At 48.3% G+C, this 25,875-nt stretch overlaps 1 protein-coding gene across 3 annotated transcripts in view; it reads left to right on the forward strand.

The window, feature by feature from the left end:
* Positions 1–25,875, forward strand: part of TTLL10 (tubulin tyrosine ligase like 10) — a 209,092-nt gene that overhangs the window by 141,849 nt on the left and 41,368 nt on the right. Inside the window, exons 3-5 of one of the 3 annotated variants that reach the window (XM_083752480.1) lie at positions 18,980–19,127; positions 19,642–19,848; positions 20,746–20,935. The exons of 1 other annotated variant lie outside the window; for it this stretch is intronic. In XM_083752480.1, the coding sequence (XP_083608606.1) occupies positions 18,980–19,127; positions 19,642–19,848; positions 20,746–20,935 (545 nt within the window). Of the gene's footprint in view, positions 1–18,979; positions 19,128–19,641; positions 19,849–20,745; positions 20,936–25,875 lie in introns of those variants that run through there. One more of the 3 variants, XM_083752483.1, reaches the window with a different exon arrangement.

Below are 25,875 nucleotides of genomic sequence, written 5' to 3' on the forward strand. Positions count from 1 at the left end.
GTGCTAGTGGGTTTGCACTCGATGGCTGGCTGGTTTTCCTTCTTCCTTCTTCTGAGGATTTATTACTCATGGCAAATGCTAAGTAGCCAAAGGAGAAGAGCGGGGAGGGAGGGAGGCAAGGGGGAACCGGACCTGCCGTTGAGATGCCTTGTTACTGATTAACTGCTCGCAAAACAGTTGAGGAAATGGTGTGAAATGTGGATTGACCCTGCAAATTGACTTTTGTCGGAACAAGAGTTCTAAAGCAGACCAATATTATTATTTTCACCTTCTAAGGAAGCCCCAGCTCATAAAAAAAGAAGACTCCCAAATGATTTGTATGGATCAAGAGGCACACTTGAGTCAAATTTTCTCCCATGATACTATAACTCACAGACATCCATTGAAGCTGATTGTTGGGCAATTCGGGACAGATAAACTGAAATCTTTCTTCATGTCGCTCATAGTTAAACTATGGAACTCACTTCCACTGGAAGCAGTGATGGCCACCTACTTGGATGGCTTTAAAAGTGGATTGCACAATTTTTTGGAGGATAGGGCTATCGGTGACTACAAAACCACAGGAGGGAATAGTGCTCTTTTGCTTGAATCCTGTTTGCCAGTTTCCCACAGGTCAGTCACTGTGGGGACAGGATGCTGGACTAGATGGGCCTTTGGCCTGATCCAGCAGTCTCTTCTTACATTCTTACATTTACTCCTGCTTGCAAAGCAGAGTTGTAGAATTCTAACTCAATTTTTTGTGCTCCAAAATCTGTGTATGCGTGTGTGATATGCAAGTTTACCTAAGGTGCCTGGATGTCTAGTTTGTTCCTTCTCTGTCTGCCATTGACAACTCTTGCCTTCCCACAGGGCCGATGGCGTGCCGATCGCTGTCTTACCAGACAAAGTTAGATCTTAGCTATCCCTGTCTAATACTGTCTGGTAATGCCGTCGATGGCACTGGCAAAGTCTTCGCTGTGAAAGAAAGAGGAAGACAGGTCTGTTTTAGGCGGGCAGCTCTGGGGTGTGTGCCAGAGGTTGTTCCATCGGGTGCCTGGGTGTGTTTGAAGTGCCCGTTTGAGTCTATGGGCCCAAAGTCCTCTTTTATCGCTCTCATGTCAGCCCCATAAAGTCTTAAAGAGAGGAATAAAACCCTTGATAAGAGAGAGGTTGTACAGGTGAACAGCCTCGCATGTCCCTATCACCCAAGCTTGCCTTTGCTGATAGGAGGTGGTTCTTCAGCTCCAGCATACACAATATTTAGCTGTGTCAACAGCAACACAGAGGCCTCTTCCTGTTTTCCTAGACTGTAAAGCTGAAATGAGACACTTACGGAGACAATCTGGCTGCTGCCGTAAGCGGAAGAACTGTGGTTTGTTGACAGAGCACCTGCTTTGCATATAGAAGGTCTTAGGTTCAATCCCCAGCATCTCCACATAGGGCTGGGAATGTCCCCTCTCTGAAACCCTGGAGAGCTGCTGCCAGTCAGTATAGACAGTACTGCTGTAGATGGATCAATCAATCAATCACCTGGCTCAATTTTAGACAGCTTCATATTGTCTAAGTAGTACCCAGCTACCTGTCACTCCTCCTACAAAGGTGTAACTGCATGTACCACATCCCTTGCTTACCCTTCCTTACCTTTGTACCCATATGGACTAGAAACTTGCACTGTTGTTGTCATCTTAATTAAAAGATGAGATTCTCAAGAAGCTTAATTCTACATCCAATACAACTTTAAGCACTTTTTGTTTTATTTTTTGCATGCCTGTGGTGTCACAGTGCCTGCTTTGCATGCAAAATGAGCCAGGCTCAATCTTTGGCATCTCCAGTCAAAAGGATTGCATTTCTTTGGTCTTTAAGGTGGCACCTTAAAGCAACTGTTTGTTGCTTTGATTTGCATGCATTTGCATGGCCTAACAAAAGAAGGAAAAGAGATCAGTGCTGGGCTCAGCCATTCTGTTGCTTAATGCTACAGTAACTTTCCTTTGTCTCCATTAATTTTGTGTTGTCCGTATGAAGTTCTCCTCCAAATCATTGCCTTCCTACCCTCTCCGTTCCCTCAGCTTGCATTCCTTTTACACCAGGGGTATTCCAAAAAAAGAGAGGGCATGAGAAAATCCATACCGAGGTAGGGAAAGTGCGGTTTGTAGGACATCATATGGACAACAGATAATTAATGGAGGCATGGGAAGATTAATTCTTTAAGCTGTAGTTCCTCCATGGCAAGGGGTTGGGCTGGATGACCCATTGGGTCCCTTCCAACTCTACAATTGGATGAGCCTTGAATCTAGCCTAGCCTTCTCCAAGCATAGCTACTTATACTGAAGAACAGAAAAGCAGGAAGGAGTTATGCCAGACGGTAAGAATTGCCGGCTAAATAATGCAGCTTTTCTCACTTCAGAATGTGAATGTCCCAAGTGTGAAAATGTTAATTGTTTATTTTCATGAACACACGCGCACACACAGCCTTGACTTGGAGCTGTGAAAAAGTTGCACGCATGAATATTTACTCTGGAAAACCTGCAGTGGCAACATCCCTTGCTGCCACCCCCTCCATACACCTTGCTGTGCAACTAGCACATCGCCCGGGAGGCAAATCTTTCTAACTTCCTCTGTATAGGAACGGAACTGATCAGACATTAAACAAAGAGATCTCTATGGACAGTTTGGGGAGAACAAAGGGTGTCCTGTGCTCCCTTCTCTGGTCAAACAAAACTAACTCCCGAGAGTGAACTTGGGACCATTTCCCCAACTGAAAAGGGCCCCCCTTCCATTCAATGAATGATTTCTTTGACCAGGGGCGGGGTGCCGCCAGCCCAGTTGACCAGACTGGCTGGTAGGCCCCCCTCTGATGTAGCCCATGTGAGCACACACTAGGTCATTAACAAAAGAGAGACGCTAACTCTAATAGGCAAAAGATAGGCAGGAGTTTCTCAGGGATGTTGACTCAAGTAGGCAGGTTGACTTGTGAGCAAATCCTATTTACTGCCTCTCTCTCTCTTTCTTTCTTTCTTTCTTTCTTTCTTTCTTTCTTTCTGTCTGTCTGCCTGTCTGTCTCGCTGGACCCCCAGGTACTGTCCTCCTCCCCACCAGATGCTACCAGGCTCCGCCCCTTCCAAACCAAACTCTACGCCCTGATCTGCCAGGCATCAACTTTTAGTTCCCAGGCTCCACCCTCCCCAAAAAAGACTCAGAGTCTAAGGAGGCTCTGCAAACCCTGCTAGGGACATCCAGAGCCTCCGAGATGTGGACCTACCCCTCCATGTCCCTCTTCAGAAAGGCCTACGAAATGGAGGCAATGTTACACCATAGACTCCCCAAGCAAACCTAACTGTTTGTGCTCAGCTTCTTCCTTTTGTAGGAGAGAGAGGGGGAGTCTCACATTCCTCTGGGTGGTTCCGAGCTCCCCGTTCCCCACTGCCTCCTCCAAGCGTCTTTGAAGTACGCAAGTGTGTTCTCCGAATTGAAGCAAATTGGCCATCTTTTCTAACATTTGCTCTCTGCTAATTACCTTAAAGAACCTCCAATGTCTCCGAGCAAAATATGTTCTTTGGTGAGATGACTCACAAGAATATCTCTCTCTCTCTCCCTCTCTATCCAGCCCAGCCAGTTTGGGAGGACGGGTGGGGTGTGTTTTATGAAATGCTCCAGATTGTAAAGCGAGATGGGGGGGGGGGGAGGAGAAGAGAGAAGGAGACGCAGCTTTGCCTTCTCAATTACCATTAATTACCGCATTTCGTATTGATGGATTGAATATTGTGCTGCCAATATTCCAGGCCCTGTTTTATCACCAAACACCACATGCCTGGGAGGGAGGTGCCTGCATCCCATCTGTTTTCTTCCTGGTTCCGCAAATCAAATGTGATTCCGTTGACTTTGGGGGCTGCTCATTTATATTCCTGAGCGTGCTGTAAACATTGTTTGGGTTTCTTTCTCTCTTTTTCTTTTCATTTCTGTATATAAAACACTCCTTAGCTGTACAATTCAAATAAAATGTGACATTCCAACTCGGTTTTCGTATAGCATTTATTTTTCAACTTCGTATTTAAAGCATTTTCTCATACAGAGAATACCCTTGCCAGATAGCTGGAATTGTACTGAACCTGCCAGTTTACTCGCAGGTGACTAATACCTGGGTCTGAAAACAGAGGAGCTTTTGCGCTTCGTCAGGAGACATTTCAAAGAATCAGGGGGTCACCCAATCGTAACTTTTGCCTCTAACACAGGATCTGTTGCACAGGCAGAACCTCAGAGTAAAGGCAGTAAGAGTGCCATTGGCAAGCAAGGTGCACCACACAGATACTCCCGCTCCGGAGGACTGCAGTACAGAGGCACTGCAGCGTTGACAATCCAATTCTTATTTATTACATTTATATCCCAGCCTTCCCTCAGGGAGCCCTGTGTAGCAAACTTGGTTCTCCCATTCCGCATTTCGTCCTCACGGCAACCCTGTGAGGTAGGCTGGTCAGAGAGGGAGGTTAGTTCAAGGTCACTTTGTGAGCTCCATGACTGAGAGGGGATTTGAATGCAGGTCCTATACCAACACTCTCTGGGAAGAGAGACTCCCGCTCCTGTTGTATCACCCAGTGGTCATCTCCTGTTGCTCTGAAAACTGCCTTCCCGCCTGGAGTCCAGTAGGATACAAAGCCAGTATATTAGTTAGAATATTCAGCTATAGAATATTTCCCTCGGACGTTCTCATTTCTAGGTGGAAGTTTTCCTTAAGAGACATCGCTTGGCTTTCCAAATGAACCACCACACACCCCTGCAGTTTGGAGTGGTACAATCCACAGGAGTGGCCACATTAAGCGCAAGGGGACAGAAACCTTTGCCATACTTTGATGCCGGAGGGGGTATTAAAAGCTTAAATGGAATTTAGCTTCCACCCCGCCGCATGTTCACGCCTGCAGCTGCTTCCTCATTCCACCGCAGCAGCCCGCGGATGCATTCATAGCCTTTTGCACAGTGGTTAAGAGAACGCATGCTTTGCACACCAAAGCCCCCAGCGTCATTCTCTGGTTAGGGCTTGGAATTAACCCCCCCAAAAAAACCTGGGGGGGCCATTGCTGGCCCATGCAGATACTGTGCTAGATGGACCAGTGGTCTGACTCACAAATAAAAGCTGGATCCGCAGGGAAATCATTTTCAGCCCAGGTATGCTAGCTTTCCACTTGCAGAGAGATTTCTCCGTAGGGAAGCATTCAAAAATGTGGTTTCCCCCACCTGGAGAAGGTCCCAGCACCAGTCACCAGCATCTCCAGGTTAGCAAATCAGGGGTCTTCCTCATGTGCTCTCTGTAACTGAGCTGTGGCATGCTTTCCCAGATAACATCCCCTTTCTTTGCCTGCCAGAAATCAAAGATTCCTCAATGCTGTGTCACCTCAGCCCAGCAACAACCACGTAACACTTAAGCCGAGCTTTATCCTCCCCGGGAAATCCAACCCCTTGCAAGGAATTGTGGGAGATGCAGTTCTCTGCCTGCAAACATTGTAAAATCTGAAGATTGGGGGGGGGGGAGCTGAAGGGAGTAGCAGTAAAGCACACACAAACTACAGATATGTACGTTTGCTTTGCTATTCATAGACTCCAAGCCTCCGAGGACAAATATTAAGCCACTGTTATGAGGCTGGTGAGCCAAGGAGAGGCTCAACAAACAGAAGGAGTCACTTTCAGTTAGAGCAGTGAGTTCTGTTTACAAGCCAACGTCTCCTTTACCCCATCCATCGCAAACCATTCACGTCTGCAAGACACTGTAATGTGTCACACAAAATGATGGTTAGACAAACACAGAAAGGAGGGGAGGTGTGTGTGATCTATAGAACAAGGGGGAAAAGTATACTCTGAGAACGGGAGGATGCAACTCTCTTGATATCCAGCAGCCTCATTTCCTTTCCCCGGACCTTGAGAATCCTGTTTTTCGCAAGGTCCAAATTGTGCAGGCATTGTGTATGGAATATTCTAGGTTTTTTTAAATTAAAAGAAAGGTATGGTCTAATACATGTATACCTTGAATGTTAGATATAGATATAGAAACAGTTGCACATCATGCTAATCTCTGAGTGGTGCTTGATTCCAGGCGTTTATCCAGGGTTTGGTTACCTTGGATTAAGGCACAGCGGACACAGTGGCGTCCTTATGATATACTGTTTAGTAACCTGAACCTACGATGGAGGGGCTCGCAGCATTAACACCCCGAAGATCTTGCTTCTCCCATAGCTACAACCTTGGATTCAAGGGGAAATCAAGCATCCCTCCCGCTCTCTCAGACTTCTGCCTGCCTCCTGCTTTTAACCCAGCCCTCACACATCTCGACTGTCCCTTTTGTCCTTCTAACTGCCAGCCAGTTGAGGGAGCCACCCCTTTGCCCTCTGGCACAGAGCCACTTCCTTTATCATCCTAAGAACCCGTACTCAGGGCCATTATCAAGAAGCTGGACTGGCTAGTCCAACAATTGTATCCTTGCTGGTTCCAGGAATTAGAAGGGACTCAGGCATAAAGCCTGACCCCTCTTCCACCTGCAAAAAAACCAAACAAAGCCTCACAACAATATATTCCGCCTTAAACCTTGGAGAGCCACTGCCAGTCAGTGTAGACAATATTGAGTGGCCTGACTTGTTATATTGCAGCTTCCTGTGTCTTAAGGGAAGGGCTGTAGCTCAGGGGTAGAGCATCTGCTTTGCATGCAGAAGGTCCCAGTTTCAACCCCCAACATCTCCAGGTTGGGCTGGGAGAGACTCTCTGCCTGAAACCCTGGAGACTTCTCGCTGGTCAGGGAAGACCAAACTAAGCTAGATTGACCAATGTTCTGTATAAGGCAGCTCCCACTGTCCCGCCCACCCAAATAAGTTGTGGAACGTCTTTTCAAAATGAGGGTCTGTTTTTGAGTACAGTGGTACCTCAGGTTACATATGTTTCAGGTTGCATACGCTTCAGGTTACAGACTCCGCTAACCCAGAAATAGTGCTTCAGGTTAAGAACTTTGCTTCAGGATGAGAACAGAAATCGTGCTCTGGCAGTGCGGCGGCAGGAGGAGGCCCCATTAGCTAAAGTGGTGCTTCAGGTTAAGAACAGTTTCAGGTTAAGTATGGACATCCGGAACGAATTAAGTACTTAACCCGAGGTACCACTGGAAAGTGTTTTTGCAAGACACCTCACAAAACTCTTTATGAACCAAAGGAACCCATTTCCATGCAAGAGAAACAGCTTTCAATGTTGTCATTCTAAGGAGAATGTGGAGTCAGTTGCATATCAACTGACACAGAGCAATGGGTCTTCCTCCCCCACCCTGCAAATTTCCGAGGCATGAGCCTCTGCCAGGGGTGCCAACGTAAGTAAAATATCGGGGGGGGGGGCAGGGAAGTCCGCCCCACATAATCGATCACATGATGTGGCGTGACACCCCCCCCCATTTGAATGGCAATGCCAATCTACTGGGTGACAGGGCTGATATTATATTGAGGGGGGCCAAAGGGACCTTGCCCCCTAGGAGTAGGCTCCTATGTCCTCCGCACCTTCTAGGGCAGATGCAGGATTTGAACCTGCAACCTTCTGAGAGCTTACGTGACCAGAGCTGCTCAGCCACTTCTCAGAAGACAGCATCAGCTGGAGGCAAGAAGCAGAAATCCAACCGGGGGCAGGCAGGCAGCTTCAGTGATGCCAGGGTGTTGCACATGGTTGGTTGGTTGAATGACTGGCTGTTAAAAGCACAATAGCTCTGTATATGGGGGTGGGAGGTGTCAAAGTTTTCACCAGTAAAACTGATGCAGATACCAAGGCAGGCAGGCGCCTTTTTCTCTGGCTGATTCCAGGTCATGCATTCCTGGAAACAAACTAGACTCTCTCCCACGCACAACCACGCCAATTCCCAGATGCAGCTTCTCAGCCTCCTTCCATTCCTTCTGCCTGCCTGCCCATTCACCCACTTTGAAGAACTCTGCCCTTGCCCTTCCCTCCCCGTCAACTCCATCCCGGGTAGCGTCTTTGTTCTGAAGATCAATAGGCTTGACCCGCCTCAGTCCCAAACGTTGCCAGAAAAGGCTTGGTGGACCTTCTGTCTGAGCAGAGGAGCCCAGAGTGATATTTCAAGCAGATCACAACCAGGTCTTTGTTGCTGGCGAGTACTTGGCAGATAGCAGAAAACTGGGGGGTGGGATGCCCAATTTGTCTCTCCCCTGCCCCTTGCTCTTTCTTCCCCTGCTGTTTCCAAAGCAGGTGGTTTGCAAACTCATGGAAAAGTAACAGAAAACTCAATATTTCAAGAGGGGGGGTGTCCTTCACCACTCTCTGTGGCACGCAAGCTTTAATCCTGTGTAATTGACCAACTGCTGATAATAAGCACATCAAATACTGTGGTACCTCAGGTTACATACGCTTCAGGTTATAGATTCCGCTAACCCAGAAATAGTGCTTCAGGTTAAGAACTGCTTCAGGATAAGAACAGAAATTGTGCTCCAGCGGCGTGACGGCAGCAGAAGGCCCCATTAGCTAATGTGGTGCTTCAGGTTAAGAACAGTTTCAGGTTAAGAACGGATCTCTGGAACGAATTAAGTACTTAACCAGAGGTACCACTGTAAGTACATTTGTATACGAAACATCCATCCACTTTATTGGTAGGTGAATTAGGTTTTTAAAAGCGCAAAGATTCACTTTCTCTCTGCACCCACCCTGGTCCTCTTTTATTGAAAATGACAGAAGAACTTGATCTCTGGAGGGCTTCCCTTTAGGAAGGAAGAGGTGAAACTTGTGAGAGGATGTCACAGTGTGGAGGTCCAATCCCAGGTGCTCGCCGGACACGACCACTTCCCATATACTCCATTCCATTATCTCTCCTCACGTGTGTGTGTGTGTGTGTGTGTGTGTGTGTGTAAAGCGAAATGTGGGTGGTTCATGAGCAGAACAGCTGGCCATTGTGCACATTCGCACCCCTTCAAGGAGCTCAAGGTGGCAGCACACATGGTTCCCCCTCCCATTTAATCCCCGCAACAACCCTGTGAGGTAGGTTAGTCTGAGAGGCAGTGACTGCCCCAAGGACACCTAGTGAGCTTCGTGGCCAAGTGGGGGATTTGAACCCAGCCTCCCAGGTCCTAGTCCAGCACTCTGACCACTATTATGCAAAGGCAGCACTGATAGTAATAATAGTAATAATAGTAATAATAGTAATAATAGTAATAGTAATAGTAATAATAGTAATAATAGTAATAATAATTTATTTATACCCCGCCCATCTGGCTGGGTTTCCCCAGCCACTCTGGGTGGCTTCCAACAAAACACTAAAATACAATAACTTATTAAACATTAAAAGCTTCCCTAAACAGGGCTGCCTTCAGATGTCTCCTAAAAGTTTGGTAGTTATTTTTCTCTTTGACATCTGATGGGAGGGCGTTCCACAGGGCAGGTGCCACTACCGAGAAGGCCCTCTGCCTGGTTCCCTGTAACTTGGCTTCTTGCAGTGAGGGAACTGCAAAAATGCCCTGGGCGCTGGACGCAGCGTCTGGGTAGAACGATGGGGGTGGAGACGCTCCTTCAGGTATACTGGACCGAGGAAGAGAGAAGGAAGCTGGCAGGCAGGGTTACCCACTAGGCTGGTTGTAAGGAAGGAAGCAGGCAGGTGGGGACTGGTTGAGTGGGAACGGAGGTTGATGGAGCAGGTTCCCATTCACCCTAATAGACTGAGAAGGTCCAGGCACAATACCTTTGCAGTTTGGCAGCAGAGCACACTCTGTCTTTGCTGCGGCACACTCCCTCCCATAAATCCCAGCGTTCTCAGGATGCTTCTTGTCATCTCATTCTGCATCTTGCTTGGCAAACTGAAGGTCACCTCTCCTTAGACTTTACGTGCAGGGAATGTTCTCTGACAAGCGAAAATGAAGGACATCAGAAAAGCAGGCGCTTCAGATGCCTCCTCTGCTCAGGTCTCCTTAACCCAACGCAGTCTCTTCCATTTTCCTTCCCATTTAGCCCCCACACTCAGCAAAGCCGGGTACCGGAGGACAAATAAACATCTCAGAAGCGCACTGCAGAACTCCTGACAGAGGACCAAGGCACTGTGTCTTGGTTATTTCTTTCACCTGTCTGTAATCTTCAAAACGAGAGGGAGGAAATTGCCCAAAGCAGGATCTACAGGGTAAAATCTCTGTAAGAAACACCATAAAAATGTAATATTAAAAAAAGCAAAAGAGAGAAAGAAGAATCGGCTGTATATTTTGGAAAGTGGTTTGTCTTGAATGCCTGTTTCTAGTAATAGTAATAATAAATTATTTCTAAACCCCCCCCCCCAATCTGGCTGGATTTTGGCTTCCTCTTGATATATAACATCACCAAACTCAAGAAGGTGGGGACAACCCTTTTTCTGGCAACTGGGATGCTGGCCACCATTTTGAATCAAGATGGAGGGCCCAAATGTTGCTTTGCTGAGGTTTTGCCTGTGTTTTTTGTTTTGGCCTAGGTTTGACTGCCTCTTGAGACATCATTGCCAAACTTGGCATCGGGGTTCCTGTGAGGTGGGGGTGGCAGTCTTCATCAATGGATGTCAGTCACCATTTTTATTCAAGATGGTGGACCAAATCATAGCTCTGTCATGACTTCACCTGTTTTTAAGCATAGGTTTGGCTCCCTCTTGAGACACCATTGCCAAACCTGACGTGGGGTGGGGGTCTCTGTTGACGTTTGGATTCCAAGCGCCATTTTGAATCAAGATGGCAAGCCAAAACATGCCTTTGACATGACTTTACCCATTCTTTGGCACAATGGTTCCAAACTCACAAATTACACAATCCATTAGAAGACAGTGACTAGAGCAAAGTTTTTCTCCTTCTCTCATGACACTAGAACTCACTGGCATCCAACAAAGTGCTGGAAGATTCAGGACAGATAGAAGAATCTGCTTTCCTTACACAGCTCATAGTTAAACTGTGGAACTCATTCCCGCAGGAGGCAGTGAAGGCCTGGTTTTAAAAAAGGATTATTCAAATTCAAGGCTGTCAAGGGCTACTAAGCAAGATGGCTCTGCCTCCACGGTCGAAGTTGCTGGAAACCACAGTTGGGGAGAGGGCTCTAGTGCTCGGGTCCTGCTTTTAGCTTCCCAGAGGCACCTGGTTGGCCACTGAGAACAAGAGGCTGGACTAGATGAGCCATTGGCCTCATCCAGCCATAGCTGTCAACTTTTCCCTTTTCTTGTGAGGAATCCTATTTGGAATAAGGGAATTTCCCTTACAAAAAAGGAAAAAGTTGACAGCTATGCATCCAGCAGGCTTTGCTTATATTCTTAAATGTGATGAATTAGGAATGGCTTAAGGGCTGCAGTCAGTGTGAAGCTGGTTTGAGGAACAACACGTCAAACAGTAGTATTTTACTTTATTTCTTTAAAAAAGGAGAGGATACAAAAACATTTTGGATAATGCGATTAAAACCCAGCCCTGGAAATGCTGCAAAGGAATTGTTGGGAGTGGCAGTTCAGCCACACCCAGAGGTTCCAAAGACCTATCCTATGCAATTAAGTCCAGAGGTGACCTCTGGGGTGGGCCTTGACGTCTTAGGGCAGCTGGGACTGCCATACCATCTCCTTCTCCCTCCAGCACAACCTGGAGATGACACTTCCCTTTTTACACAGCTTGTTTAAGCATTAAACAGTGGCTGATGCAAGGCTGGGGTCTGGACACAGAAGAAAATCTAATATATCTTGCAGGCTTCAGGAGTCCTTACCCAGAACTCAGCAGTGGACAGAATGCAACCAAACAAGTCTGTGATCCTAAGGAACATGCCTGGCAGGCTTCTCGCTTCACCCTTGCTACACTGAAAGAACTCCTGCTGTCTCCCCTAAGTCTTCTTCCCCTCTGAAAGAGGCATCTATTGTTTGAATCTTTCATTCTCAGGGCACTTCAGGGCATTTCAGCCCCTCCAGGGCTCCCTGTTTTCCAGAGACAGTCCCGGATTTACAGAAGCCATCCCAGTTTCTGGTTTGATCCCGCTTTTCCTTAGGACATCTCAATTTTCCTCAGAGAAATTTGGGAGGGTATGGAGCTATGCAGCTGCTGAGCCAAGGAGATAAGTAACTACAACTTTTGGGAGACATCTGAAGGTGTTAAGGCAGTTTTTAATGTTTTATTTTGCCTTTTATATATGTTGGAACCCACCCAGAGTAGCTGGGGCAACCCAGCCAGGTGGGCAGAGTATAAATAATAAAATTGTTGTTGTTGTTGTTGTTGTGCAGTAGGACATCCATCCACACCACCCATGTAAAGGTAAAGGGACCCCTGACCATTAGGTCCAGTCGTGACCGACTCTGGGGTTGCGGCACTCATCTCACTTTATTGGCCAAGGGAGCCGGCATACAGCTTCCGGGTCATGTGGCCAGCTTGACTAAGCCGCTTCTGGTGAACCAGAGCAGTGCACGGAAACACTGTTTACCTTCCTGCCAGAGCGGTACCTATTTATCTACTTGCACTTGACGTGCTTTCGAACGGCTAGGATGGCAGGAGCAGGGACCGAGCAACAGGAGCTCACCCCATCGCGGGGATTCAAACCGCCGACCTTCTGATCGGCAAGTCCTAGGCTCTGTGGTTTAACCCACAGCGCCACCCGCGTCCCACACCACCCATGTAAAGAACTGTTAAAACAACTAGATACAGCCATGGATTCCCCCAGAGAGTCCTGGGGAAGGGTGCTGGGAGTTGTTGGGAGACCCCCATTTCCATCCCAGAACTACAATTCCCAGAGTTCCCTAGGTAGAGGGATTTACTGTGAAACCGCTATAGGTACTGTAGTTCTTACGCTCAGGTCCTGCATACCAGTTTCCCAAAGGCATCCCACTGGCCGTTGTGAGAACAGGATGCTGGACAAGATAAGCCACTGGCCTGATCTTCTTATGTTCTTATGTTTGGGGCGAGTGCTTTTGAGGAGCGACTCCAGGTCCACTTCTTTTCAAGCCAGCCTCACTTCCCCTCTGCTCTTGGCTGCTGCTCTGCAAGCTGGAACCTGCCCTTTGGGCGCCTGGCGGGATCTGGAGCAATGTCAGGGAAAGGTAGGCTAACTCCACCCAAAGTTGAGGCTGGTTGGGAATGGCAGAGAGGGAGGAGGAGGAGGAATCCCTAGCTAAAGCCCATTTCCTGATTCTTTCACTGCTAGTCATGCAGGGCTGTGGTTTTAACAGCCCCTCCCCCACCTCAAACTGATGGAGAGCGTCCTTTCCGGCACAGAGTCCTTGAGATCAGTGCAGCTGGAACAGGAGACCAGAATCACAGAATCTTAGAGCTGGAAGGGACACCGAGGGTCATCTAGACCAACCCCCTGCAATGCAGGAATCTCAGCTAAAGCATCCATGACAGATGACCATCCAACCTCTGCTTGAAAACCTCCAAGGAAGGAGAGTCTGCAACCTCCCGAGGGAGACCGTTCCACGGTCAAACAGCTCTTACTGGCAGGCAGAACCAACTGATTCTGGTTTTGCAGCCATCCTCCAATTCCCCCCGCTGAATTCTGCAAGGGGCAACATTGAGGTTGAGGAGGAAGAAGATGGCAGGCAGGTGGACTGGATCTAAGAGAGAAGGCAGGGAGGTGGAGGCTGGCTGGCGGCAGGCTGAAGTCGGTGGGGCACTGCCCCATTTGCCCCAATGCACCAGCCTCCACTGCTTAAGGATGAGCTTTGGAGGGGGGAGACAAGGTTTTCGTAGGGACTCAGAGGCCTACTTTTCTTCTGGTTCCCCCCCCCCCCCCCGCTTCGCCCTGCCTCCGCTTCCCCGCCCCTCACAGTTTCAAATATAGGCATCAGATGTTATGTACTGGTTGCTATGAAGCTACACCCGCTAGGAATATGAGTGTGGGTAGCATGCCAGGAAGCTGCAGTTGGCAGGTGATTCCCACATCAACAGAGCTACTGAGATTTTAACCTGTGGTTGCCAGGAAATGCAGGCAGGGAGAAGAACAAGAAGACAGGAACTGGCTGCGTCATGTTTTTCGTTTTGCCTTCCGCCTTCCCGTGTCACCTTCAAACACGGGATTCTGGGTTCAGGGGTTGTATCCCTCTCACTTGCCACTAACTCTGTCCCAGGGCTCCTCACAGTGGTGGCTGGTTGCACATTGGGGAAGAAGGCAGGGAGCCCGACAGTAGGTGGCGCCAGAGCCAATGAGAGGCAGAACCAATGAATTCTAGTTTTGCCCCACTCCCCACCTTCGGACTGCTTAAAGTAAGAAACAAAGGCAGGTGCAGGTTGGATGAGATTGGTGGAGTATTGCCCCATTCGGCTTAATGAACCACCCTCCCCTGGCTCTCTTAATACAAGTCTGCAGTAGGGTTACAAACAAGGTTATATACAGCTCCCTGGCAGGGCTGTTAACACAGGGCTGCACAAAGCTGCCTCTCTAATTCAAAGGAAGCAAGGGAGGGAGTGGGTAATCGGGAGACTGGATTTCATGGGATGGTGCATGCAGTCGATTCACTGTGCTAGTGCACAGCGTAACAGTTTAGCGAATCTCTCTGTCCTTGTAGAATGGAAGGCCAGTCTTCCGCTTTCCTCTTATTGTAACACATTAGAAGCAAAGTAGCATTTAAAAAATAATAATTAAATTGGGGAACCCTTAACTTCCACTCCTGCTTATTAAAATCACCCCTTGCTTGCTAAAACTGGCCCCTACTGGTCAACTAAAGTAGAATAATCTCATTTAGGAGAATGGGAAAACTCTCGCTTTTGCAACTGCATTTAGTGAGGTGTTTGTGATCTTCCCAAAGGCTGTTGGACTAGATACGGTATATGTCTGTCTTCTAAACTTGAGGGAGGAAGGTATATCTTATCTGTGCCCCCGGTAATTAGACCCGCTCCCCATCCCCAGATGTCATGGTTTAGCCAAGTAAAAGTTGCCAACTTTCCTCCAGCTCTTGTGCTTCTAAACAGAAAAGTGTGCAGTAATAAGCAGTTATGATCAAGGATGATGGATAGCTGTCCTGGCCAGGAACATGCAGGCCCCAGAACATGCAGAAGCCCCATGAAGGCCCTGATGAACAACATTGTCTCATTTTGTGACACTTGAATGCAGAAATGCAACTTCATCTTCATTCCAAAACATCTGAGAAGCACCAGGTTGAGGAATGCTGGTCTTTACCAGCTCTAAACTACAGCTAGATCCCTCTGAGTTTTGCTCTTAACAAAGCCTCAGATTTATAGTTCTTACCAGGGTGTGTGTGTGTGTGTGTGTGTTGAATATGCACCTGCACTGTCAGTGATTTGCCTGAAGGTTCTCAGGCATTATTTCGTCTTTGCATCTTGATTCCTGAGCCTTAAAGGAATTGAGGGTCTTTGAGAAATGCACCCTCTGCTCATCCTCTGGCAAGGGGAGAAGGGGAACAGAGCAGCAACAGACACACACCACCAATGAATTATTGCCGTCAGATTGGTGGTTAGACAGGAGAGGGTTAATGGGACCAGAAGGCCGGCTGAAAGTTGGTCAAACCTGTCTGCTGGCTCCAACCAGGCACCTCCTATTGTTAGGTAAACTAAATACTTAGGTAACTGGTATTGTGATGCAGAACTATTTGGGGAACAGTTCTAAACAAGTATATTCCCCCTCAGAAGAGAGAGGAAGACTTCCTTCTCCTTACTCCCAGCTAAGGATGAGGTAACCCAAGTGCAATCTGAGGCTGTCTCCTAGTAGGTTTTACTGAAATTAATTAATTCAAGTTAGTCATAATAGAAGCCTGCTGTATCAGGCAAATGGACCATCTAGTCTATCATTCTGTTCCCACAGCAGCCAAATTCCACACTTTAGCCAAGTACTTTCTTTTATCTGTCATGAATCCTTCAACACTCAGCTTCATTTATGCCATGCCTGTTCTATTCACTGGGTCTACTCTAAGTAGAAAACCCTCCTCATTTGCACTTCCGTGAGCCGAAATGCAGCTAATCCTTCGAGATTCACCCATTTCCAAATGTTGTGGTGCAGTTTTCCAGCCAAAGGCATGGCAATATGTATCTAATATTAGGAGGAAGTGTGCCCATATATGCATCTATTCCTGAAAATAAAATGAAATGCATTCAGTTGGGGGGAAATTCCTTTGCAAAAATACACATGTTAGGAGGAGAAATGTGTGCTATAAAATGCTGATAGATTTTGTCAGGCCTTAAAAACAAAGTTCTCAAACTGACAGGGAAATGTGGCAAACTGAATTGAAGACTGGGAAAATGAGAGAAACCAAAAGGACCGATCTGTCCATCCCTAAGTCTGAGTGAGACACAGAGAGTTAAATTTGACCTCTGGATCCACCTGGGTATCTTGATGTGGAAGCAGAGGACTTTTATAGTCTGTTGGAGAGTTTGCGCTACTTGCCTCTGCTTAACCCAGTGCTTTTTTTCTGGGGGGACGCAGGGGGACGCATACCCCTAATCATTTTATAAATCTAAGTTTGGCCTCATTGAGGGGCAGTATTTCAATATGAATAGGAAGGTCGGCGGTTCGAATCCCCGCGACAGGGTGAGCTCCTGTTGTTTGGCCACAGCTCCTGCCCACCTAGCAGTTCGAAAGCACGTCAAGTGTAAGTAGATAAATAGGTACCACTCCGGCGGGAAGGTAAACGGCATTTCTGTGTGCTGCTCTGGTTCGCCAGAAGCGGCTTAGTCAAGCTGGCCACATGACCCGGAAGCTGTACGTTGGCTCCCTCGGCCTATAGAGCAAGATGAGCACGCAACCCCAGAGTCGGTCACGACTGGACCTAATGGTCAGGGGTCCCTTTACCTTTGCCTTTAGGAAAATGAGGGTACCCCTAAACATTTTTTTAGAATAAAAGCACTGGCTTAACCTATATATTTGCAAATACACACAAATATTAGGAAGCACCAACAATCTCCCCAAAGGCCCCCTTCCCCAACAACCAAACCCAAGTGGATGCTTGGACTCCTTACCTGCTTGGAAAAGTGGGGTTGAGCATAAGAATACCGTAGTATTTTGTAGCAAGAGCAGAGCAGGTGGGAAGGAAACGGAGACGACTCTACAGTGACATCTTGTGGCCTCTGTTGAAATCAGCTTATTTGCCAGCCTGGATGGCCTTTTGGGAGATTTTCCCTTCTACTGTATTCACATTGGCAAAGTTAAGCAGCAGCTGGTGGACATTTGCAAGGGCTTGTGCAAGAGGATGTCTCTCATTGCTCTTCAGAAATGCACAGAATTGGGTCTGAGGAAGGAGAGCCACTGCCAGTCCGTGCAGAACTGGGGTGGAGAAGCTGTAGCCCTCCAGATGTTGCTAGACTACAATTCCCATCATCACTGGCCCTGCTGGTCAGTGCTGATGGGAGTCCAACAACATCTGGAGGGGCAAAGGTTCATCACCCCTGGTGCAGACCAGCCTTCCACAATCTGCTGCTCTCCATATATTTTGGCCTACCAGGTCTTGAGACCTCCAGATGTTGCTGAAGTGCAGGTAAAAGGCAAACGTAAAGGACCCCTGGATGGTTAAGTCCAGTCGGAGGTGACTATGGGGTTGCGGCACTCATCTCGCTTTACTGGCTGAGGGAGCCAGCGTTTGTCCACAGACAGCTTTCCGGGTCATGTGGCCAGCATGACTAAACCACTTCTGGCACAACGGGACACCATGATGGAAACCAGAGCGCACAGAAACACAGTTTACCTTCCCGTCACAATGGTCCCTATTTATCTACTTGCACTGGTGTGCTTTCAAACTGCTAGGTTGGCAGGAGCTGGGACAGAGCACCGGGAGCTCACTCCATCGCGGGGAGTCAAATCAGCAAGCCCAAGAGGCTTAGTGGTTTAGACCACAGCACCACTCGAGTCTCTGAAGTGCAACTCCCATGCTTGGCCACAAAGGCTGGAGCTGATGGGCATTTGAGTCCAGCAATATCATCAGGGCTACATGTAGGGACGGAGGAATCTGCCCATTTCAATTTCTCTCAGTTTCTCGTTTTTTTCCAGTCTCTAGCTTGCTTTTCCCATTTCCACATAATTGGGATTTATTCACTGAATCGCAGAATTGCAGAGTTTGAAGAGACACTCCAAGGGTCATCTAGCCCAACCCCCTGCAATGCAGGATTTGTGTCGGCTTAGTTGGTGCGGTCCTGACAGTGGAGGCAGGTCCTTTTTTGTAATCCCAGGGGGGCTGTGTGTGTCCACCTCCCTCTTTCTCTCAAATCAGCAGGATTTCACAGGGAGCAAAGCGGCTGTTTGGTTGTTGCTAATGGAGGACTCGCTCCCGGGTCCTGGGTTCAGGAGAGCAGGGTGGGCCGGGAGTGGGGAATTTTCTTTCTTTTTAAAAGAACCCTCATGAAAATTCATTGGTAAAGCTTGCCTAATATTCACATGCTTGTATGCTGCTTTGCCTAATGGTTGCTGTCAGGGAACTGCCATCAGAGCCAGAGGCGGAGGCAAGGCTCCAGAGGGATGCTGGAGAGGGTCCCAGCAGGGAGAGAGGCAGCCCATCTGCTGGGGAAGGAAACCACCCCTTCACACCAGGGGTGAAGGGGGCAGATGGGGGAATCGGAGAGAAGGCTCCAGGACTCTTCCCCGGAAACCAGTGGGGAGAGCACGGGTACTCCGCTGCCCACACCCTCCCTGCGCAGAAGACTTCCGCGCAGGGAGAGTAGGAGGAGACTTGGCTTCAAAGAACTTCTTTGCTGGAAGAAGTTCAAGAAACGCCCACTGACGGATTCTGCCAGCGACTGAGACAGCCATGAAGTGAAGGGCTGTCCAGACAGAAAGGATTCAACCAGGTAACCTAGCCAGGAGTGGCGGCAACTTACGCACGAGCAACCCCTACAACCATTACAGTTGCGTTTCTGGCCTGCTTGTGGACTTCCTGGAGCCAGCCAATTGCCTGCTATGGGAGGTTCGGCAAGGGAGGCCTCTGGCCTCCTTGGGTTCTTTATGAGAGAGGGAGAGAGGGAGAGGAAGGAAGAGAGGCTTTAAAGGTTCTTCCCATCTCATGTACAGCAATGCGCCCCAAAGTCTGAGCAATCATTAGTTTGCTTCCATTTCACTCCCCGCTCACTTCCCTTGGTTCTAGGAGGAACTGAGGAGGGTTGCTCGGAAGAAAGTGCCTGTACCCAGAAATCTGGATCCGGATGACCAGTGGCAACTCCGGATGAAGTTCCTCGAGCAAGCGAAGAGTTACATTGGCGTGCCTTACGCAAAGAAATACCATCAAGCTGGAAGTAAGATCCATTTGCTTTCCCAGGCCGTTTTGTTTTCGAAAAGCGAGGGTGTAGGAGACTCCCTGTGACACCAAAATACTGCTGAAATAATCAACCCCTCAGAACACTTTTCTTTCGCAAGGATGTCAACAGAGCCCTGCTGGATGAGGCCCATCTAGTCCAGCATCTTGTTCTCACAGTGACCGACCAGATGCCTGTGGGAAACTTGCTGGATGCTGGAGTTTCTTCTTACCTGGGGTGAATCTACACGCAGGGAAAGAAACACTATAAATAAGTAAGAAATTAAATCGTTAAAAGGGGGGGGAAAACACTATGGAAAATCGCTTAGAAATTATTTTGCTCTCTGGTGCCATCTGGTGTTGCATGCTGTTTCTTGACTAACGTAGCTGAGTCCCTGGTCTGCTCATCTGTTCCCCATTGCTCATTTTCCTTCTGGACGCTTTGCTTGAGGTTGCCATTTTGCTTCAACAATATTCCACTTTCCAGCTGACCTTTGCTTCAATTTCTTCCCCAGCTCCAGAATACAACTCTCCGCTCTTCCTGGACTGCTGCGGGTTCATCCGGAGAGTAATGTGGGACCTGACAGAAGAGTTTGGCTTCTGCATGGGCTTAGGAAACCAAGCTTATCAGTATGACACTCTTCCTATTACATTACCCAGCGAGGAATATCTGAAACCAGGAGATCTCATCTTCATTTCAGGAACTTACTTTGACACACAACGTAATGTGGCCTGTGCTGTCCATCATACTCCTCTTCCTGTCCTTTTCTGAATCTTCCTCCCATCCTTTTGCCTTTCTTCTTATCTCAATCTCACCAGTTGTCGTTGGGGTTTTTTTTTGGGGGGTGGTTTCCCATGGGCACATTTCTATGTTTCAGCAGGTGATATCTGAACACTTCTGTCCCTCCCATCCCTCAGGTCAACTTCCCTGCTCCGAAAAAGAAACCGAGCAAGCAGGAGCACACACACACACCCCTGGCTTTTCCAAGGGAACTGGGCAAAAGCAAGATCCAATAGACTTAATCTGAGCCTTGAAAAGCACACTGAGTTGAAAAACAAAGTGGGAAAAAGTGTCCCTCTCCAAACTTCCTCCTTCAACTCTATGTACTTTTCCAAGGGAATCAAAGGTTGTGAGGGGAGCTCTGAACATCTTTGTGGGCACCAGGGGAAGGCCTTGCAAGCACGGCTGCACCCAAAAGGTGCCATGTTGGTGATATACCACATCCCAGGCAGCCATTTTATAATATGCCATAACCTCATGGCAGCCATTTTGTGATGTTCCGCATCGCCCAGGGCAGCCATTTCATGACCGCCAGCAAGCACTTCCTCAAAATTCCAAATGTGCCTGATGGCCTCAAAATCTTGCCTTCGAAATGTCTTGCCACTCCATTCAGACACCGGTTTCTGTCTTCATCTGAACCCTTCAGCACACGCACACCCCTCATGGGACCACCTGAATCCGCTTTCTTCCTCTTCCTAGGGCAGGCGCTGAGGGGATTCTCCAGTGCCAGAATTTTGATGCATTAAGGCTCCCCTCTTCCTCACCCCCTTCCAGGTGTAGCTAAACACGCCAGTTTTCAAAGGCTGCTTTCCAAGACGTATTCCTTCCCTCTCTGCAGGAAAAAGGCAGCCCCACAACATTGTCCATGTGGAAATCTGGTTGGGGTATGGAGAGCGCAGCCTAGGGGCCAGGTGGAAACAAGGCAAATCACAAGTCTTTGATTCCTACAAGTTTGTCTCCAGCACCTATGGGGACATGGAGTACCACTTCAAATCCATCGAGACGTGGCTCCAAGGCATCTGTGTCAGGCAAGTGTCTGCCCTGTTGAATGCTGGGAGATTCGGGGCAGGCAAAAAGGAGGACTTTTCCATGCAGCACCTAGTTAAATTATGGAACTTGCTCCTGCAGGAAGCAGCAGTGGCCACCAAGTTAATTGGCTTCAAAAGAGACTTAGGCAAATCCACGGAGGAGAAGACTATCAGTGGCTACTAGCCATTATAACTATGTTCTGCCTCTCCTGTCGAAGGCAGTAGTGCTCTGAATTCCACCTGCTAGGCATTGCAAGTGGAGAGAATATTGTTGCGCTCAGGAATTGCCCATCGGCTTCCCGTGATTGGCCGTTGCGAGAACAGGGTGCTGGTCTTGATGGCCCTTTCCCCTTACTCCACGATTAAATGTTTCAAATATCCCTTCACCTAGAAAAGTAGGAGGTCAAGGAAAGGCACCCTTTCAGATTGTGCAGAGAGAAGAGTGTTTCTCCCTCTCACGTAACACTTGGAAACTCCTGAACATCCAATGAAGCTGTTGGATGAATTGCAATAGATAAAACTCCTCCTTCACACAGCATATTGTTAAACTATGGAACTCCCTCCCACAGGAGGCAGAAACGGCCACCAACTTGGATGGCTTCAAAAGAGGATTAGATAAATTCATGGAGCTACCAGTCATAGCTGTCAATGTTTCCCTTTTTTAAAGGGAAATTCCCTTATTCCGAATAGGATTCCTCGCAAGAAAAGGGGAAAGTTGACAGCTATGCTACCAGTAGCTACTAGCCATGATGTCTTTGTTCTGCCTCCAATGCCAGAGGCATTATGCCTCTGAATACCAGCTGCTGGAAATCACAGGCGGGCAGAGTTGCTGCAGCACTCACATACAGCTCTATCAGGCTTCCCACAATGGACATCTGGTTGGCCCCTGAGAAAACTAGCCGGGCCATTGACACGATCTAGCTGTTCTCATCTTACAGTCTTTCAATGGGGCACTCCCAGGGTCCCCGCTGAAAATTTATCTTCTGTCCGTCATGCATGCTTAATTTGGGATGTGTGTGTTTCTTTAGCTTCAGCCCAGTATACCTGAAGGAGCATCTCCACCCCCATCGTTCTGCCCAGACGCTGAGGTCCAGCACCGAGGGCCTTCTGGCGGTTCCCTCATTGCGAGAAGCAAAGCTACAGGGAACCAGGCAGAGGGCCTTCTCGGTAGTGGCGCCCGCCCTGTGGAACACCCTCCCATCAGATGTCAAAGCGATAAACAACTGCCTGACATTCAGAAGACATCTTAAGGCAGCCCTATTCAAGGAAGTTTTTAATGTGTGACATTTTAGTGTATTTTTGGACTCTGTGGAAGCCGCCCAGAGTGGCTGGGGAAACCCAGACATATAGGCGGGGTACAAATAATAAATAATAATAATAATTATTATTATTATTATTATTATTATTATTATTATTATTATTCCAAACTTCCAAAGTGATGCCTAGTTTCCTTGCGGCTGCCAAAAGGAAGCAGCAAGCACGACTTGTTTCAATCGCCTCCACAGCTCTGGACTTTGCAGCCCTCCCCGGGTGTGTTTTCCCCTAACGCTCCCTGCCACCCTGCTATTGTCATTCCGTTGGCGTCGAGGACCGTATAATTTTTCATCCCCGGCACGGCGCCTCTGGAAATGGTCGACGCCCACCATTGTCTCCCGAAACTCTCCCTCCCCCCTTTCCCTCTCCTCGCTCCTGGTCTCCAGTGCCCTGGCCTCCGCCTGCGGATTGGAAATCAAAGGTGTCATTACAATTTCAAAGGCTCTGCCTGAGCCACGTTTTAAGCTGCTGCTGCTCAGAGGAGAAGGAACAAATGATGATCTGAAAAGCTCGGTTGCAACCCAGAAAGGCCAGTGAACCTGGTGTGCGTAATACCAGCTGCCATTCTGCAAAAGTGCTTGCGGGCCTAGCGGAGGCTGGTGCTTAGACCAACCTCAGTCTGCCCTGAGTTGGAACCCACCTGCTGGTCTTCTTAGTTCCACTCAGTCCAGAGGGTAGCCCTGTCTGTGTGCTTCCTCCTGCTCCTTAATCTCAACATTGCCACTTGTAGAACCCAGCAGGGAGGAAGATGGGGACAAGCCTAGCATTAGGCTGTTGGTCTCCCTGCCATCTTTCCTCACCAGTATACCTGAAGGAGCGTCTCCACCCTCAGCGCCGAGGGCCTTCTGGCGGTTCCCTCATTGCGAGAAGTGAGGTTACAGGGAACCAGACAGTGGGCCTTCTCGGTAGTGGCACCCGCCCTCTGGAACGCCTGCCCACCAGATTTCAAAGAAATAAACAACTATCTGACTTTTAGAAGACATCTGAAGGCAGCCCTGTTTAGGGAAGTTTTTAATGCTTGATCTTTTACCGTGTTTTTAATATCCTGCTGGAAGCCACCAAAATGGCTGGGGAAACCCAGCCAGATGGGCGGGGTAGAAATAATAAATTATTATTATAATATTATTATCACCAGTCTCAGTTGGCACTGAGAGGGTCTTTTGCAGTGACTCTGTTAAGGCAGGATTTTGGAAAACACTCCCATGGCCCCAACTCAGGAGAATGAGTAGGGTCGCCTGCAGATGGTCCAGATTTTGCATTACGCATACAATCGCATAACTGGGAATTTGGGTTTGCACAAGTAAAGGGGGTTACAGCACCTTAGCTCAACAATTCATAATTTATTTCCTTGGTGTTGAGAATTTGGACATTTGAGGACTTGCCCTAAGGTCATATGATCCAGGCAGTTCCAGAGACCTAGATGTTGTTTCAGAGGCTTTGGAGAATGAAGTGGTTTCGGGCCATTCCTTGTTCCTCTAATTTGTAGACCCAGAATTGTTATTAAGTGCAGGATGGGGGATGCTCTGGGTCCACACCCTGTCCTCCAGAGAGCATATCAGAATCATTATGGTATCACCATCCCACAAGCAAATCAGGTATGACTTCCCCAGAAACCAATAAGAGAGAATACTCCATCAATACCGTAGTCTAACCTCTGAATAAGCAATGTGTGCTCAATAAACAGGTCATCCAGAAGAAGGCTTCAAATGTAATAGATTTGCCACATACTGCAGTCAGAGGAAGGACTTAAGCTCTTTGGAATAAGGCCAAAGGCTCATCTAGTCTAGCATCCTCTTCCCATGATGGTCAACCAGGTGTCCCAGTGGAAAGTCTGCGAGTAGGACCTGACCTTTAGCAGTCCTCGCCCCACTTGCAGTTCCAGCAACTGGTATTATTTAGAGACAATTTGCCTCCGACAGTAAAGGTTCAACATAGCCATTGTGGCTACTAGCCATTGGAGAGTCTCCATGAATTTGACTAAGAGCTCATTCACACTTACTTTTGCTCAAGTAACAGATCTGGGCTTTCTTTTTCTTTCTTTCTTTTTATAAAAAAAAATATTGGATTTTTTTTTTTACATAAAGTACATTAAGAATTAGGCTAATCTACAAAACAGGAATAATAATAATAATAATAATAATAATAATAATAATACCAAAGGAAAAAAGAGAAGAGAGGAAGGCAAAGAAAATACCCATAAGGCCCTTTGCCATATTTATATCACATGTCCTGTCATTTTTCCACATGTGGAGAGGTAGAGACCCCCCCCCCCCCCATCTTCCACGTTCCAGGTCCATATCTGTGTGCTGGTGTATTGTTGCTGTTTTTTTGCCCTGGTGAAAACTTGTTCTTTACTGCTGAATTGGAGGAAATGGCAATTCCGTGGAAAGCACTAATTGTCATTGGCTCCAATTCAGTATTAGAGTGGGTTTTCATGGGGGAGGCGGGGTCAGGGGAGGAAGCGCTGGGACACAGTGCTTTAAAACAGGTCGGCAAAGTTTACCTTGCCTGGGACGGTTCACTCCAGCGGAGATCCCTCTGTGGGCCTGTGATTTCCTGCGTTTTCATCTGCGCAGACACGATTTCCGGCGCCGCAAAAGCGAGTCCCCATGGCACGCTGCGCCAGTTTATTGCAGCGTGCGGGGACTCGCCGAGTGGGCGGCTTGGTATGGGGGCAGCTTGTGGGCCAGTTAAACGACCCCCATAGGCTGCTTGTGGCCCATGGGCCTTAGGTTGCTCACCCCTGCTTTAAAACATGGACCTGTTCCTAAAAAGCACAGGGCAAAAGGTAAGAATGGGGGAGCCAAATCTTCTTCTTAAGCCATCCCAGTTGGTGGCTGTCACTACCTTCCATAGGTGCGAATTCCAGAGTTTGACCATGGAGACCTCACACCAAAGGAATCTTGCTATGAGCATGGGCACACTCACATCAAGTTGGCTGTTGAGGTGGCGGCTTTTCAATGTGCACTGCTGATGTGAACGGGGGCGGGACATGAACTGGGACCCTGTGCCAACGGGGCATGCACAGAGCTCCGTACAAAACCCAGCAGGTTCCCAATGCCCTTGGTGTTGCCAGGATCTACACACAGCTGCCCCGTGTGGTGAGCCTTTGAACTGCAGGTGGCAGCCTTCTCTGCGAAGAACCTTCAGGCCCCGGACTGACTCCGCCCACTCAGGCTTCCGCAGCTAATTCCAAACTCACTTGTTTTCCATTATGAGGGATGGGGAAGGGCAGAGCTTCCCCAGGTAGGGCTGGGAATGGTGCCCTGTCCGAAACACCTGCAGCACAACTGCCAGTCAGAGTAGACAATAATGAGTTTGATGGACCAAGGCCATCATTGTATAGATTTGTGGAGTCCTGCTGTCATTCTGCCTTCCCAGCATTCCAGAGTGGAAAGTTTTCTGTGGCAATTTATTGGGATGCCTTGGAACAAGCTTGGCACACCACTGGCTCATGGTAGTGAGGACTTTTCATGATGTCCAGCGCCAGCCCTGTTCTGATAGGGCCTGTGTGCTCCCATCTCCGTGGGCACCCCACTTTCCCTTTAGTTCCATCCCCTGGCCCAGTACTGACTGCCATTTTTATTTCCCACAATGCTGCTGGCTCGCATTGACCCAGGGCATTG

Source organism: Podarcis gaigeae (genome assembly GCF_964106915.1).
Source record: "Podarcis gaigeae genome assembly, chromosome: 8".
Taxonomy (NCBI): domain Eukaryota; kingdom Metazoa; phylum Chordata; class Lepidosauria; order Squamata; family Lacertidae; genus Podarcis; species Podarcis gaigeae.